The sequence below is a fragment of the Mixophyes fleayi genome, chromosome 9 (genome assembly GCF_038048845.1).
Source record: "Mixophyes fleayi isolate aMixFle1 chromosome 9, aMixFle1.hap1, whole genome shotgun sequence".
Lineage (NCBI taxonomy): Eukaryota > Metazoa > Chordata > Amphibia > Anura > Limnodynastidae > Mixophyes > Mixophyes fleayi.
Genome location: NC_134410.1, coordinates 7001518 through 7020346, shown reverse-complemented (window position 1 = coordinate 7020346; position 18829 = coordinate 7001518). Strand labels below are relative to the sequence as shown.

At 41.2% G+C, this 18829-nt stretch overlaps 1 protein-coding gene across 1 annotated transcript in view; it reads left to right on the top strand.

The window, feature by feature from the left end:
* Positions 1-7446, top strand: part of TNMD (tenomodulin) — a 51417-nt gene extending 43971 nt beyond the window's left edge. Inside the window, exon 7 of the mRNA XM_075186248.1 lies at positions 6146-7446. Coding sequence (XP_075042349.1) covers positions 6146-6355 — 210 coding nt within the window. The 3' untranslated portion in view covers positions 6356-7446. The remainder of the gene's footprint in view (positions 1-6145) is intronic.
* Positions 7447-18829: the final 11383 nt, after the last annotated feature.

Genomic DNA, 18829 nt, shown 5'->3' with positions numbered 1-18829 from the left:
TCAATGCTAAGAGAATCATTTCCGTTTTTCGATAATTGATTTGCTAAAACATTTATTCGCTGTGCTTGCATTTCTATAAATATATTTTCCTTGACCATAGCGCTCAATATAATTATATGTGATTAATGATTAACTCCCCCAAACACACACACACACACACACACACATATGTTGGGAGCTTAATAAATAGTAGACAATAATAATAATTAAAGGTGAATACAATCTCTAGTACTGGCATTCAGTGTGTAACCCTGTCTCTTATCTCTGATATGTCGCTGGCCCGATACGCAGGGTCCTAGAGCCTCCAACAGTTGCACACTTGTCTCCTGTTTCCTAAATCTGCTCGTCTGACTTTCCAAATCCTGTGCATAGGGCATCAACAATGTTGACTCTATTCTATAAGTCCATGTTTAGCATATTATAATACCCAATAAAATAAAGCTCCATATTAAGCATATACAGCCAAATGTAAAGTATATGTATATCACGGGTCTATTTATCAATATGTGGCGATAGAGCTGATCTTATATCGCCATTATTTAGCAGTAAAATTTCACAAAGGTAGGTGAGCAACACTCGACCTCCTCAGTGATTCTCCCCCGGAGCAGTAAGGGTTATAATAGCGCTTCACCGGTTCAAAGGGGTTGTTGTGTGCATGCGTGACCAAGCTATCTGGCTCATGAATACTCGATTTTCAGTTCCACTGATTAAAAATAATAATATTACAAAATAAATTGTTAAAAAAAAATAGATTGAAAAAAAATAAATAAAAAAATATATAAAAACAATCTAAAATAATTCGCAATAGAAAAAAATATAATAATAATAATAATAAAGCATTTTTTGCATGGTTTTTCTGCTGCTATCCCCATCCTATTGCTGGCTAGACCCCTTGAAGTATAGGGCATCGTACTTTCTCCATATTCGCTGTAGATAGGGCTTTTCAGCTTACTATAAACAGGCCGGTTAATCTTTATTTTATAAAGTTCCATGACCAGTATTAAGGTCTAATGTCAGCCCATACAGTCCTATAGATAGCAGGTATAGTCCTATGGCCAGAATATAGATCCTCATGTCCAGTACAATCCCATATCGATCACACAGCAGAGGCTTGCTGTCGCTCACTGATCCTGATTACAGGGGTACTGTTGCTTTCCCTGTATGTAAAATTACAAGTTAATATTGTGTTCTCCTGCAGAATAATAATGGTTGAACATACTTCCTCTACTGAACCCTCGTGGTAATATCTGCAGCATAACATCTGGTATAAGTGAGTGATATCTGATATCCCAAGGGGCAAACACAGGATCTTTAGAGGGGGGTTCCCCTATCTTGATATCAGAAACATATGTAGAATGTTTGGAATTGAACTGTAAAAAGCGTCACACCAGAATCTACCGTGAACTGCGGGATGAGGCGAATATTTTGTGGAATGGTTTTAATTTTAAACTGTAATAAGCTTCATAATTCTGGTTCTCTAAAACGCTTCTATGAGTCTTCAGCGGATCTATAATTATGCTGCAGATAGGATCATGCAGATAGTTACAATACAAGTTCGGGAATTAAACTCATGACCCCAGTGCTGTGAGGCAGAAGTGCTAACCACTGAGCCACCATGCTGCCCAATGGTGTTACCATTGAAGGGTGGGAAGAATGGAAAGGAACAGGATCCTTGGGAAATAGGGGCTGTTATAGGTGAAGACTTGACATGGTTTTATTGGGATACTGGCGGCAAACATTATAAACTGTATCTATCAGGAGTTAATGGATTATGTTCTGTATATTTCTAGTGAGGAATAAGCAAATAATCTTGATTGCTGCCGCTATGGAACACAGAGGCTGTAAGTCAAATGCACATTCATTTGTTGAGTTTAGACCTCCCCAACACTATTTATTGGGTCTTTTATCCTTCAAAGTAAGGTAAGAGCACAGGACACAAGATTGTTACAAGTATTAAACACAAATGTCTCATAAGTGTTAGTGAGGAATAATGGACCTTGTTACTCAGTACCGTAGCTAGTGGCCAACCTCTAACCATCTTACTCTGAGCCTTTTCTTCTTAGCCAAATATTGCTACAGTTATAGTGGTCTTAACATCTGGCAGTATAATAAATACAATAATTGGTATTATCAGATATGTAATATCCCAGATTTGCTGTGCTTGACTGGGTTTTCACACACTAAAGATGGCACTCAGGACAAAAGAGGGTTAGTCAGTGCTCAATGCAAAATAAGTAGGCAATTCTCCCTGTATGCCTCCCTCACCGCTCTGCGCAGTGGGCGGGATGTAACATTTTGACGCAAAACACATCATCAAACCCAGCCACCTGAATGATAGTAGGCGTGATAATGTGATTTGTGTCATCAGACACCCACTTGAGGATGCAAATTACAACATCATGACCCGACAAATGCTACTTTTCAGCTGTTCACCCTCAGTGGTTTTTCTGGGCGGAGTCACTATAGCTCCGTCATTAATCAGTGATGTCGCCAGCTTGTGATGACTTGATAGGGTGCAACAGGGCCGCCATCAGGGGGGTACGGCCAGTACTATTGTGAGGGGCCCAGATGGACTATAGGGCCCGGACAGACCTCTCCGTCTGTCCGGGCTCCCTGGACTCTCCGGGCCCCTTAGTCTGACTGACCGTGCTGACCCTTCTTTCCATGATGCTGCAGCTCCACCTCCCATGCACTGATAGGCTGGGAGCGCGGCGCGGTGACGTCATCACTGCGCGCCGCGCTCCCAGTGTATCAGTGACCGGGAGCTGCAGCATTGCGGAGGAGAAGGTAAGTTTATTAGGTATTCATTTTATAGGACAGTGGCAGATAGAAGAGGGGACATTAACTGTGCCTGGGGGGGGAGGGAGAGGGTTACAGTAACTGTGGGACTGGGGACATTAACTGTGATTGGGGGGGAGGGGGACATTAACTGTGATTGGAGGGGGGAGGGGACATTAACTGTGATTGGGGGAGGGGGGCATTAACTGTGATTGGGGGGAGGGGGGCATTAACTGTGATTGGGGGAAGGGGCACTAACTGTGATTGGGGGGAGGGGGCATTAACTGTGATTGGGGGCGACATATTCTTTAGGGAGAGGGGAACCTTTACTGTGATGAGGGAGTGGGGGGGAATGTACTGTGATGAGGGATAGGGGGCGTATGTATGGTGAAGAGGGAGGGGGCCGGTGTATAGAGAGGGGGCCCTGCCAGATTTATTGGTATTGGGCCCCACAGTTTCTAATGGCGGCCCTGGGGTGCAATGTCATAAGTGTTGATCCAGTCCACAAAATGGCTTCCTACACATAATAAATATGCTTCATACCTTAGGGCTATCACTGATTTATAGTGAACTGACAGGGTGCATTGTCCTAAACATGGCACATAATGGAAGTGTCCCATACATCAGAGGCCCCTAGTGAATTGATAGGCTGCCTGCACGTGAAAATATTGGTTCAGCCACACAAAATGGCCACCTCCACTCTGTGAAGGCAACAGGTGCCCCTTGTTTAGAATAAGCTCACCATTAAAATACAGGTAATGATAGAATCATGTTTATCTGCTCTCCCGGGACGTCCAGGAGACTCATTAATTTTTGGGAGAGTAAGCCACGCTCCCGGGCGAGGTTAGGGGTCCTCATGCCAATGTGGATGGGGCCTGATTGTGTGAATGTGAGGTCAACAAAGGCATACTGGTCATTTGTATCCTTTCGGAGATCCCAGAGGAGAGGTTGGGTGTCTAGTGTGGGAGGAGTCGGGGTTACGTGATCGCGTCACCATAGCCTCACCCCCGCCACCATTAGTGCCATTTGTGCAGCAGGCGGGGCTTAACCACGTCATTAAGCCCCGCCTGCAGAGTAATCATGTATGCAAAAAAGTAGACTAGATAGAATCTGGAAATGTTTTGCTTTCTAGTAACGTTCTGTAAGTCTCATTAAGCTCTGAAGACAAAACACGTCGTCTGCTTGTTGCGCAACGTCTGATTTGTGTAAGGATAACAGTTTTATGTTGGTTTTCTGCAAAGTTTGTCTACAAGCCTCCACACAAAGCCTGATGTGTTCCCATATGATCCGTACGCACCAAATCTGTCCCTGCTGTTGCATCTTCTGTTTTTTTGGCGCTCCCTCCCCGTGTTACCTAATGAGCCATTAATGGCTTGCCAATTACGGATGCAAATGAGTGGTTTTACTGAGACGGCTCTAACCGTACCTGAAGGCATAACATGCCACATTATCATGTTAAAATATAAATCATTTTTATTTAAATAATTGTCTCTCGCTTGTTAAGTGATCGGAGATTCCTGGAGATTTCTTACGAGAAAAACAAATTCATAGAAAATGGAGCTCGGTTGAAAGTGATTATTCCCAAACAATTCATTAAAGTGCTGGGATATATTACATATATTATGTTGCTTATGATGAATTGTTAGAGCTTCCTACATGCACAGATGGTATTTACTATGGCAGGGGAAGGTTAATGACCTCCGGACTTGGCTGCATTAGTAGAATTCCCAGAACGACACTGACCCGCGTTGCGCTATTATCCGTACAGTAAATATGCGGATCGTCATTACCAGAGACTAGTTTACTGGGAATTAATTTCAGGATATTTCATATGGTAAAGTTGCTGTTTTAAATTTGTCTGCAAGTTTTCACAAAATGTACATACAAAAATACAAAGTCATTTCTTTAATTAAAAGGCAAAAAAAACAAACACTGAGACACCACCAGACAGGATAATTGTTCCTCGTCACGGTCATGAATTAAATCATAACTATTCCAATGTAAATAATTTGGGATTCATTATCATAAAACAAATACAGACTAAGTAAATAAAATAGAAGTTTTCCACTAAAATAAACCCAGCATTCTCGCGCTCGAGTTCTTAGCGGTTCCTGAGCGTCTCTCTTTGTGCGGACAATATTAGCAGTGTGTGGCCACCATTACCGGTTCGCCAGTAAAACGCGACACATAGGAACTATTGTTTTCAAAGCGACGATCAGGCGTTAATGGATAATGTGTAGATGACAGGTCCACTTCAATTAGGTTAGCCACGCTCAAAAACATTACCATACTACATATATGATAAACTCCACCCATAGTCCAGCCCATTATCTCACCCCAGTTCTTCCCAAACCCCTCCCAGATCTGTTTAACCACACCCACAGTCTTATAAAGCCGCTCCTACTTTCTGATAGGCATTGCAAAATCAGGAAATAGGCAGTAGTGCCGCGCCCTTCCTCTTGGGCTCCGGCGCCTGCTGGTCTTCCCTCCCCCCTCTCTCTAGCTGTGCTTTGAGCTTACTGAGTTACTGTGCTTATTGTTTACTGTACCATGCTGTTCCACCTAGTATTGTACTTGTTTGTCCCTGTACAGCGCTACGGACACTGAGTGGCGCCTTATAAATAAAAATTAATAATAATAATAAATAATAATATTCATATATGAAAACTAAAATTAGAACAGTAAAATGTACATAAATGTAATAAAATGTTATATAAAAAAGAATGAGTTGCACATTCATGTGAACACTCCTATAAATAAATCTGACCATGTGACTAAATTAATATTACTCTACAAAAGTAATCTCTTCTCACACCTAATTAAAATTAAAATGATTAAACTTAGTGTTATAGTTACTTACCCAGTGCTGCACATCAGACTGCAGTGACAACAGGTCACTTACTTTCTGTATTTTCTATGTCAGAAAACACAAGATCGAAATACGGTAAAAATCTGCACAAATACCAGCGAGCCGGCTCTCATAGCAGGTAACGGGAGGGGGCGGAGCTTGCCATGACAGAAGCTCCGCCCCACATAGAGATGAGTCCCATCATTATTTGCGATGGTTATTTTAATGTGACAATTTTCCAGGTCAGAAATCCTGAATTACGTTGATGATAATTGTGATCAGGTGACCAATCAAGAAAACTAATTCTTACTCTAGAACCCCCTGTTTGCTAGACGTACAGCTCCGGATTAATACAGGGTTGTCCGAGATTAGACATTAATGTAAATGAATTAGATTACATCTGCTGAGTTTATTGTATCACACGTATTCTTGGCTGGAGAGATCTAATGTACATAAACTGCCGAATGATACATTTTATAATTAATTATACAAACTAATTTGCTCTCCCCTGTTCTCTAGAGAGACGCTGGACTTGAAATGAATTCCATGTACGATCATAGAGGTTACTGCTGCAATCACTGCCGCCGCGGACAGAGATACTGCCAGCGAGTCTGTGAACCCATGCTGGGGTACTATCCGTACCCGTACTGCTACGGCTCAGGGCGGGTGATCTGTCGGATAATCATGCCCTGCAACTGGTGGATCGCCCGGATGTTGGGGAGGGTGTAAAATGGAATAGTTAAATATATCATTATACATCATCCTTCGAAAAATAAAGATTGTCCCTCCAGTGTTCTTATACTGTCTTACAACTACAACTCCCACTGTCCTCAGAGTTTCCAGCGGATTCCGTAGTCGAACTGAGAGCTCATGGGCAGAGCTGAGAACTTCTGATCCGAAATGCTTGCCATGAAAGAGTAACCCCACCGACAACTGGAAATTTAGTTTTGGTTGGAGTTCAGTAAGTAATGCTATAATACGGAATTCTACCTGTGGTCCGGACGTTCCTCCCAATCCTGGCGGGTCCATAGAAAGCTTCAAAGGTCCAGTGAAGGTCTTCTCTCTCTTACTAGGGCAGTCTTCTTTCATATACAAAGTAGAGTTGTCAATGCCCCTCCCCTTCGAATTTCTCATTCGCATGAGCCAGGGGAGTAGGAGAGGAGACCATTACTGGAAAATTGAAGCCCTTGGGGGACCCAGGTTGTGAAGAACGAAGGCCCCCATGTAAATAAAATTCTGTATTATATTACTGAACTCCACCCAAAACTAAAGTTTCCAATCTTGGTTTAATTTTTCTTTTGGGGAATGAGGACAGGTCTTATTAAATAGTGGGTGGAGCTTGCCATGACAGAAGCTCCGCCCTACATAGAGGTAAAACCTACAACCTTATGGCATGGTTATTTTAATGTGAAAATACTCCAGGGGGTAAATGTATCAAGCTGCGAGTTCCTAGCTTGTTTGAAAAGAGGAGCAACCAATCAGATTCCATTATGTAGAATGTACTAAATAAATGATAACTAGAATCTGATTGGTTGCTATCGGCAACATCTCCTCTTTTCAAACCCGCAGCTTGAAACATTTATCCTCAGGTCAGAAATCCTTAATTACGCTGACGTTAGTTGTTGTCAAGTGAAGAATAAAGAAAACAGGTTGGCAATTCTTATTTAAATATTTTTTTTTTACTTACTCATATATTATTCTTGTATGTTTATTGCCAATAATCACTATATAAAAGTCTATACTTGTTTACTCTATGACTTGTATCTGAAAGGCATCATTGTATATTTTTGTATAGTCAATAAATCAGTATTGTGCCCTGATCTTTTTTTCTAGAAATATTCAAGTGTCTGGAATCCTTGACAGACAGCAGACTGTAAATCAAAGTATGTGTTGTCTTTACTCAGTAATTTACATCTTTTAATGGATGCATGTAATAGACGTACTTACAGCTGTGCTATTTTCTGATGGGTCTGTGCTTAGCTGGTTGAAATGTTGCAGCTAAAACATAATCTGCACTTGGGAATTTCAGTTATCTTAGTGTGGTGCTGGGAGTTTAATAACGAAGCATAAATGTGCAATAGCCCATATCGACCAATCAGAATCGTTTTGCTCAGTCCATTACAACTTAGAAAACGTATAGAAACCTCTGATTGGTTGTTATAGTTTACTGTCCATTTACACTTGCTCTGCATCAACACAGCTAGTCCATGTTTGAATAGATTATATTTGATGGTCATTGTTCATCTTTGGTAATTATATAACTATGCAAGAATATGCAAATAGCATATACAGTATGTTGTATAGACAGGACCAGGCGTGTATTTTGCATCTTGTTCTGTCTGAGAAAATGCGGCTTTGCAACACAAGTGCCGCTTGATGGTATACATATATTTCCGACAAGTGCGGCCATTTTTAACACTTTAGTGAAGACTCGTAAATACAGACATTTAACGCACGTCAGCAAAGTCTAGATAAAGCTTTCTGATGCTGGGGATGCAAAATGTAATGTAAAGGAATAGGCTTCTACCCATGATCATCATCACCATTTATTTATATAGCACCACTAATTCCGCAGCACTGTACAGAGAACTCACATCAGTCCCTGCCCTATTGAAGCTTACAGTCTAAATTCCCTAATATACACACACACACACACACACACACAGACTAGAGTCAATTTGTTAGCAGCCAATTAACCTACCAGTATGTTTTTAGAGTGTGGGAAGAAACCGGAGTACCCGGAGGAAACCCAGGCAAACACAGGGAGAACATACAAACTCCTCACAGATAAGGCCATAGTCGGGAATTGAACTCATGACCCCAGTGCTGTGAGGCAGAAGTGCTAACCACTGAGCCACTGTGCTGACACTTAGCCGTGATTTCTGACAGGCATTATGGCTTTCAGGTAAGTTCAACATTGCCTGTACCATCCGTGATTGTTAACGTTTACTACAATACAATGTAGTTCTCTTAAAGTACATAATACATTGAGCTGCAGGGAGGCTTTGAGAACACACCATGAACATTCTGTAAACAGCGAGAACAAACTACAGACTTTTGTGTACACTTTTAATAGGTGTCGTTTTTTTCAACATGTCTATGAGACCGCAGCGGGGATGTAAAATATAGGGATTCATAATATTGCTTTTACTGATCAGGGAAACTGGATACAGCAGAGAGATCCTTGGTGAACAAGAGCTTGATGCATTGACACTTCTCATAATGCAATCACATGCAAAAAAAAAGAAAAGGTTTTGTGTTGTGAAACGAGATATTTAAACAGAGGAGAGAAGAAGATTTTGCATATATTGGAGGCAATCCCATTTTATCCAATGGTGTCAGAGCACCCCCAATCCACCCAAACAGCTAGACATTTAAGCATTCACGGTGGTGCCCAAAAAAACTATAAATGGTCACACAGAACCTTTGCACCAATTCTCTTCCAAAACTGGTATCTGCGCGAGAACCTATATAATATATAAAATGCGCCACCGGAAATATTAATTGTGCGTCCACATTTTCCGCAGTTAGGAGAAGAGTCTACTTTGTATCTCATCTCATGTTTTTATATAGACATCCTCCTTTAAACACTGACATCACTGATTCGCATTTCATTCATCGAAGGGTCAAGAGCGGATCTTACGTGGGGTAAGAACACCCATGAATTTCTCCCTATGCATCGTTTAATGAAAATGTTATCCAGGAGATTTCTTGTCAAATAAAATACATTTGTCTGACTGCAAAGCACTTAATGCAGGTTTCTCATCGAATCCTGATGCTGAAAGGTTCCTCCGATGCAATAAATTATACAATGTTATGAGCAAAATGAATTGATGTAGGTAAGGTCTAAAATTTTCCAATACTTATGTCAGATGTGAGATCACAAACTGTCAATGAAAAAATGAAGATATTACGGAGAGCTATAAGCTGCAAAATGAATTGCAGTATAGTAAAAGCGGCAACATATTATATGTAGGTGATTCTGCAGCTGACGCAGCTCAGCCATTGTTACATTTCAGCTGCGTCCAGTTTTAATTAGATAACAATACAAACCTAGACTTACACGGAGCAATAGTGCAGTAGAAAGTTACAACAATAAATGCACAACTGAGAATTGGGAACTAGTTATATATGCACTGAAGCTGGTGGAAAGGCAATAGTAAGATGAGCATTAAATCGTCCAGTATTATGGACAGGCTGAAATTCTACTAGTAGCAGTGGCGGATCCAGGTGGGGGCGATCGGGGCATTCGACCCCCCTAGCAGCAAAAAGCTAGGTCCCAGCCGCCGATTAAAACGGGAGGGGTGGGGCTAAGCGCGAGCGGGGGCGGGGTTAACACAGGCCAGCCAATCAGAGCAAAGGAGGGGCGTGATTATGCAAAATCGCCCCCCCTAAACATAAAGTCTAGATCCGCCCCTGACTAGTAGGAATGTACAAATCACTGTCATGGCCGTTAGGAGAGGGATAAAAACACTGGACATTAAGCAGAGCTCTTGTGAAAAGCATATAGTAAATATTGCATTAAGATTTTGGTTTACTGCCAGGAGAGTCCCGATTTCCACACCTTGAAATGGGTAGAGATAGTCTTTTTTTCCTGATTCACAAATACTAAAATATTGCAATAAATAAAACCAGAACCATAATTACAAGAATTATTCAGCTAATGTGCCCTTTTTAAAATTAAAATATTGCTCACACACGCGGATTTGGCAAGGTATCAGAGGAATTCAGGACAATTACTGGCAGCCATCTGTAAATATACTGGCAGTAAAAAAAAATAATAATCAAGTCTCTGCTTGTCAGTAAGACAAGATAGAGAGAAGGAAAAATCTGAAAACCTCTGACAGTAGAGATAGATTTATCAAACCTTGTAAAAAAAGGAAAAGTGGAGGTATTGCCCATAGCAACCAATCAGATTGTAACTATCATGTATCTAGATTGTCCTCGATAAATGATAGCTGGAATCTGATTGGCTGCTATGGGCAACACCTCCAATTTTTTTTTTGTAGAAGGTTTGCCAAATCTACCCTTAAACGTTATCCAGCCTTCACCATTTTAATGGTCTAGGGCAGTGGTTCCCAAACTTTTTGCAGTTCGCGGCACCCTTAGAGTCTCCATAATTTTTTCAAGGCACACCTCCAAAATAATTACAGAGCAGTCTCGTTTTATAAGTAGTTGGGTAAAAAAACGTAATAAGTATTTAGGTCAGGACAGAAATATTTATTTAGTTGTATGCAAAAATAATACACATAAATCCAAGGGAAAAGAATATTTTTATATATTGTTTTCAATTATATTTCTATTAAAGAATAATTGACAGCTAACTCCCACTGTGCCCCCTTCATCTGCACACACTCTGTGCCCTCCTTCATCTCTACACACACTGTGCCCTCCTTCATCTCCACACACTCTGTGCCCTCCTTCATCTCCACACACTCTGTGCCCTCTGCATCCGCTCACTCTGGCCCCCTCTGCATCCAGTCATGCTGCCCCCTCTGCCCTCTTTCACGCTGCCCCCTCTGCCATCTCTCACGCTGCCCCCTCTGCCATCTCTCACGCTGCCTCCTCTCACTCTGACCCCTCTGCTTACCGGCGGCACCCCTGTGACAGCGCAGCGGCACCTCTGGGAGCCGCGGTGCACACTTTGAGAACCGCTGGTCTAGGGTCTGATTAGGGTTATGAGAACCATCATTTTATTCTCTGCAACTTTTTTAGGGGCTGCTATTTTTACTTTTTGATTTGTGTATGACATAAAGGGCTAGATTTACTAAGCTGCAGGTTTCAAAAAGTAGAGATTTTGCCTATAGCAACCAATCAGATTCTAGCTGTCACTTTGTAGAATGTACTAAATAAATGAAAGCTAGAATCTGATTGGTTGCTATAGGCAAAATCTCTACTTTTTCAAACCCGCAGCTTAGTAAATCTAGCCCAAAGTGTCATATTACTGATACTCATCATCTGACGTCATATTTAACAATAAAATAATTTTTATTTGTTTTAATGAGATGTTCTCTGGGTCTCTTATTCTGCTCCTGGAATGTGTTGGAAATCGTCTGATCTGAACAATGTTCATGCGCTAATGAGAATGATCTTCGATTATGAACCTCGTCGCTTCTTCTTAGAGAAGAGTTAATCTTCGATGATATTTTTTTACATTTTGATTCACAAATGTTTTTTACCAAAAGGTCATTTGAAAAGATGTTGAAAGGGTACAAAATGTCATTTTAGAGCGCTTCAATTTGTTGTTGCACTGTCATTTGTTTTTTTAAACGGATTCGGCATTAAAAATTACATTTTAAACGTAAGCGTCTAAATAAATCTATATATTGAATATTTATCTACGAGCAATTCTGCAAATATTTCACAAGATTTATTCTGCACATTCAGTAGTGGAAGTGGCAGGGTCCTCTAACAGCACACAGTACTGCTGGTATGATAAATTCTCAGGACACACCTCAATGTGAAATAAAGTTCATACATCCACTGCGTTTGTCTACGCGCTGTCCTGTCCGCTAAAATCTACTGTAAACACTGACTAAATCATTACTGCGGATCTAACCCTGTCTCTGACAACCATACTAACTAGTCACATGATGCTCTCTGACCTATTTTTGGACTACTACCATAAATACCTCAGTGCGTCTTAGATAGTACACCGCGCTATTCTCCAGAACTCTAGCAGTTCTTCTTTTCCTGTAAATTAATAGAGTTTACATCAATATTCATTGGAGCTTACAATCTATACTGTCTATCACATACACAAAGGTCCTTTTTAGGCCAATTCACCTACCAGTATGTTTTTGGAGTGTGGGAGGAAACCGGAGCACCTGGAGGAAACCCACATAAACACGGGGAGAACATGTAAACTCCATACAGATAGGGCCATGGTAGGAAATCAAACCCATGGGGGGTTTATTTACTAAACTGCGGGTTTGAAAAAGTGGAGATCTTGCCTATAGCAACCAATCAGATTCTAGTTATCATGTATTTAGTACATTCGACAAAATGACAGCTAGATTCTGATTGGTTGCTATAGGCAACATCTTCACTTTTCCAAACTTGCAGTTTAGTAAATGTACTCCATGACCTCAGTACTGTGAGGCAGCATTTCTAACCACTGTGCTATAGTCACACATTATTAACGGACGCCTCATCTTAAAGATGAGGAATTATTATTCAAGCAACAAATCATCACCACATCCAGCATACCTTATATTACATCCCCTGGTCATATGAAATGTTGAATGCACACCATTTAATTAGCATTGCATGCAACAAAGTGAAAATTCCCATTTTTCTTAAGAGACACTTGCAGCTGCTCTCTGCCTCCGTTTGTCCGTAAGACCAACGATTTTATCCAGGTAGAGATGATGATTTAATTATAAAGCAGAATGTGCAATAAAATTCTCCTTTTCATCTCATTAGCTCCTTGCCGGAGACGTCTCAGCCTCCAGTCTCTATTTTCCAGGCTATGCTTTGTGCTTCCTACCTCTAGGCTGCGTTTCATCTTCTCCGTGTGCTAATGAAAGTCGGAGCCTCAAACTGAAATGTACCTTTTTATTGTAGTTTACAAATTACTCATATGCAGAGTGTCATCGCGTTCTTAATTTAATGTTGTTTACCACATAAAAATTAATGGTTTCTGTAACCATTTGCATGTTGAGTAGTGGTCCGTGATATTGGCTATGGAAATGAAATGTTTTTTTGGCAGTGTTGCCTAATAAACAGTTAGGAGCAGTTTATTTCAATTAGCTGGCTGGGAATATAAATACATTCCTCCATGTGTTTGATGGGAATCTCCGCAGACCAATGACTGGTACGGAACGGTCTTAAGGAACTTTGTGACGACTGACGAAGTTTGTCTGTTCCTTGAACAGGAAAAGGCAACAAACACAATATTCTGGAAATAGAGTGGGAACAAAATACACACGAGAAATAAGTATGTATATGAAAACATTGTCGGCCTGATTCACTAAGGAACGTAAATGCTGATACGTGGCGGATATTGCTTAAAATTGCTCTGCGCGCGCCCAGAACCGGACTATATGCCGGAGAACGCAAGTGTGGGCCATTCATCTTCAAACACAAAGGACAGTTCCAACAGGATACGATTTCATGGGCAGAACGGGGGAGGGGACTGGGCGTATGCATGTAGTCAGTGTACAGTAAGGGCGTGCCAAGCTTCGAGCGCACACAGCAGCGTCTGATTCAAGCTTTGGACATCTCTAAGGTACGTGATTTTCAGTCGTAACACTTGTACCAGCTACAGGTCAGATGTCAGAAGTGCCGATTACTAGTGAAGACAGTTGTGCATGCATGCTAGGACATGTGTTTGCAACCACATATTATATACAGTAGACATTAATAACATCCTGATAAATGTATTTCATTGGACAAACAAATGAAAAATCAACATCTTTTTTTAATGTTTTGTCCTTAATGTCTATGGGCCTGATTCATTAAGGAAAGTTAAGCAAAAAATTGAGTAAGTTTTCTTACTCAAGTTTTCTGGACAAAACCATGTTACAATGCAAGGGGTGCAAATTAGTTTATTATTTGGCACATAAGATAAATACTGGCTGTTTTTTCATGTAGCACACAAATACTTGATAGCTTTATTTGTACACTGAAATTTAAAGTTGATCTATTTCACATTTTATATTTACCTCCCCCATCAATGCAACATGGTTTTGCCTTACTTACTTATTTACTTCTGCTTAACTTTCCTTAATGAATCAGGCCCTATATTATTCACAGGTGACAATAAATTACATTTTTTTTGCTCTGCATACTGCTGGGACCTTTTACTCAACGTGTGCATTGGTCGTATCCTGCAACGTATCTAGATCCGTATCCAAGAAGAGACCTTTTTTCAGATCCGCTGGTAGTTGAATACGGACATGCATAATCCCGATTTACTTGCATTTAAAAAAACAACCCAAAAAAATACAATACATTCGTTTTATGCGCCTTAATGAATCATCAGTCCCTGAGTGGATATATTAACATAAATTACCTTGATCTACAGAGGACACAAAGTGGTGTTCAATTTTCCTTACCTTTATGCTTCAAGTTGCTATTAATGATTTGCAGTTTGCCAAGTGTTATGTGACTACCATGGCAACCACAGTCACATGACTTATGATGTAGTAGGTACTAAGGCTTTGGAACCTGTATCTTATTTAATCAGCATATATCCATTTGCGTGATTTATTTGCTGGCCATTATTAACCTGAACATAATGTGTAGACTTCACAGTTACTGTACACCTCTAAGTTTGCTGGAAGGGACAGGGACGAGGTTAGGTACTAGATCCCAGCCGTCGTGTCCCGTGCTGAAGTTTAATCAGCTGCCAGGGACCTTCAATTAAGGCTTTTTGCAGTCTACTGTAAGGGGGTGCGTTTAAAATTTTGCTAAAGAGCCCACACACCCTTAGCGATGCTCCGAGTAAAAGAACATTGAGACCAGCTAATGCACCATATAAATTATCTATGGCAGAACATCCACTTTCATATATGATTACTTACCCTTCAACGGTCATGATTTCGGTAGGGCCGTCCTGATTAAGAGAATAAGAAAGCAATGCGGCTTAGCAGAAAGTGAGTGTGGCCTGAGCAGGGATGGAGCATAGGGGTGGAGTCTGGGTGGAACTGGGGTAGATTGTATTACAATATCAAGTTAAGGAATGCAGAGAAATGAGCTCCTAATTGACTAGCAGAATTGTCGCGTCACTATAGCCCCGCCCCCACTATAAAAAGCTAAAATTCACGGCAGTGAACGGAGGGGGCGGAACCTAATGACGTGATTAAGCTCTGCCCCCTTCATTCACTGCCGTGAATTTCGGCAAATGCCGTGACGGCTTCCAGTAATCCGGGAGCCTCCCGGGAATTCCGGGAGAATAGGCAAGTATGCTATAACTATTTTCTCTCCTACAAATGTATGGAAAATTCACTAATTGACAGCTTGGAAAGACCATTGGGACTCTCTAAACAGCCACTGTGCCATATAGGTAACTGACAGAAATTATACTATAATAATAAATAAAAGAGTGGCCCCGGGGCCTCACCCAAATATAACAAATGGTTTCCTATGGACTTCTGCATTATACCTAAATACATGTTTTATTTGCAGCCTGGAGAATTCCCTCGGTGCCCAACATTACAAGCCGAGCAGAAAATTGCTCTTTTATATAGATAGTCGGATGGCGTCAACTCAATATTTCATTTTGAAGTTTAGAATATAGTACAACGTTAAACGGTAAATTTCATATGCAACCTCAGAAGGTCTCATATCACCGAGAATGTATTCAGATCTCTCTGCACCCTTAAAAGATTGCACTGACGAAAATATTAAGTTACCTGTGGTTTAGAAGAGCGATGAGACCACAGCCCAGGGCAGATTATAATGTACAATCCAGCTCCCATCCCAATGGAAGTCAATGGGAAATGTGAGCAGTAAGAGTGACTTGTATGAATCAGCCCCTGTAAATCTATTTAAGCAGAACGATTGGCTGATTCTGGCTTTGATCAATTGCGCAGTGTCAAAGCGCTGAAGTGACGGTTTATAGAGGAAAAAGGGGACTTTGATAACCGGAGAAAGATATCCCTGGAAATATAAGTTTATTGGCAAATCTGTAATTATTTTGCACTTTAAAAATTAATGGAACTTGAAAAAGAAAAAAAAACAAACACTTTTATTAAAACACTAAATTTGTTGCAGAGAGAGTTTATGTTTAACAACAGATGGGAACGGTACACGAGATTCTTGAAATTCTCACCTCAGATTTTCTTACCAGCAGAAAATACATATCTATTTAATTTGATGGTAAATCACAATAGATTAAGTCAGGTCAGATCCAGTGGCAAATTCTTCTTTTTAGCAGTGTTAAAATTGCTTCTCACTTGTCATATATTGGAAAGTGTCACCAGGTTATTGCTGAGTTGAGGGTAAACCTGTATTTATAGTCTGTGAAATCAGCACATAAGATGTTAGTTTAACCTCAGCCTTACGGCTCCTGAGCGCCAGATGGCTGTACAACGTCTTACCCAAATGTTGCATTGGCTGTGAGCGTCGCGGAGCACTTTATGGGTTAATCCTCACAAGTTTCCTTTACCATAATAAACTGAATTGTTATGTATTTATTTTTTATTGCAGATCAATACAAGAACATTTTGTATCAAGTTTCATGAAAATATGTTAAATGATTGACTAACAATAAACACACTTGATAGAAAAGCAAAGTGGACCATTCCTAGCTGACCCGAGATAAGGGAGATGGATGCTTAAGTCCAATCCCCCAATCAGATGTTTGCTTTAATTTTGGTGTGTTTGACTAGGGATGAGGTACCTTGTTTGTCTTTTTGTTCTCATCCTTCGTCATCTGTGCACCAGTGTATAATCAATTTTAAAGTGGGCAAAGAAGAAAAAGCAGTAGCCAATCAGATCATCAGAATGCTCACAGCAGCACAGAGTATTTTGGAGATAGGTTGGCTGATCTTGTGGAAAGCAGTGACCAGACCACTTGTGTGATTGTGTTAGTGTGGACTGTGTGTGACAGGGGCAGTGACCTGATGTGAGGAGGGGAATGGAGGCAGCAGGAAGCAACAGACTGAGAGTTATATAGTGGAAGGAGCAGGGTCCTCCAGCAGCACAGAGTATATCAGGAGATGAGTGATGTGTTAGTGAGGACAGGGCTGCATGTGACAGGGGCAGTGACATGATGTGAGGAGGTGAATGGAGGCAGCAGGAAGCCACAGACTGAGAGTTATATAGTGGGAGGAGCAGGGTCATCCAGCAGCACAGAGTATATCAGGAGATGAGTGATGTGTTAGTGAGGACAGGGCTGCATGTGACAGGGGCAGTGACATGATGTGAGGAGGTGAATAGAGGCAGCAGGAAGCCACAGACTGAGAGTTATATAGTGGAAGGAGCAGGGTCCTCCAGCAGCACAGAGTATATCAGGAGATGAGTGATGTGTTAGTGAGGACAGGGCTGCATGTGACAGGGGCAGTGACATGATGTGAGGAGGTGAATAGAGGCAGCAGGAAGCCACAGACTGAGAGTTATATAGTGGAAGGAGCAGGGTCCTCCAGCAGCACAGAGTATATCAGGAGATGAGTGATGTGCTAGTGAGGACAGGGCTGCATGTGACAGGGGTAGTGACATGATGTGAGGAGGGGAATGGTGGCAGCAGGAAGTCACAGACTGAGAGTTATATAGTGGAAGGAGCAGGGTCCCCCAGCAGCACAGAGTATATCAGGAAATGAGTCATGTGTTAGTGAGAACAGGGCTGCATGTGACAGGGGCAGTGACATGGTGTGAGGAGGGGAATGGAGGCAGCAGGAGGTCACAGACTGAGAGTTATATAGTGGAAGGAGCAAGGTCCCCAGCAGCACATAGTACTGATCACAAGGTTCCTGTCATACTGATGCAAGAGGATTGCAGTGTCAAACCAACTTATATAGGAATCTAATTGGATGCATACTATTTTTTTTTTCTAAACTGTAGTATAAAATGATACTTAGAATCTAATTATTACAGGCCACGGATCTTTTTGCACAGTTATCCCCATCAGTTACCATAAAAGTCCCACAACGTTTTTCACAAGATGCAATGACCGTGAGCTTTGTGCTGACCTGCCAAGGGCTAGTTAGTCCTAAGATACGCTGAATAGAGTAGAGATGCTCACTGACCCCCTTGAACTGGTTTTGGTTTTGGATCTGGATTAGCTTCATGTTTTGGTTTTGCCAAAACCACCCTTATTTGTTTTTGGTTTTGGTTTTGGATTTTTTAGGAAAAATCCTAAAATATGCTAAAATAACATATTTTTGCTCTTTTTTTTTGTTCCTACATTACTATTAACCTCATTAACACTAATTTCAAGTCATTTGCAGTCATTTTTGACCACCTCACGGGTCACATTATTATTTTCATACACTTTCGGACAAATACTGCAGCGACCTGGCTGGATGGTAAGCGACAGAGCAATGACACAAACACACGGCAGTTCCTATCACATCTAGGACACATTGGCACACAGCAGTGGCAGAAATGAAAAGTGGTGCAAGATGGAATTGTCCTTGGGACCGCCCTCCCTCCCACCCACCGTTATGTTGGGTCTTAAAAAGGAATCCAAAAATCGCGAGATCCGAGATCCGCCGATGTTACAATGACGTTTTGCCTCATTTTCAATTTCGAGGGCAC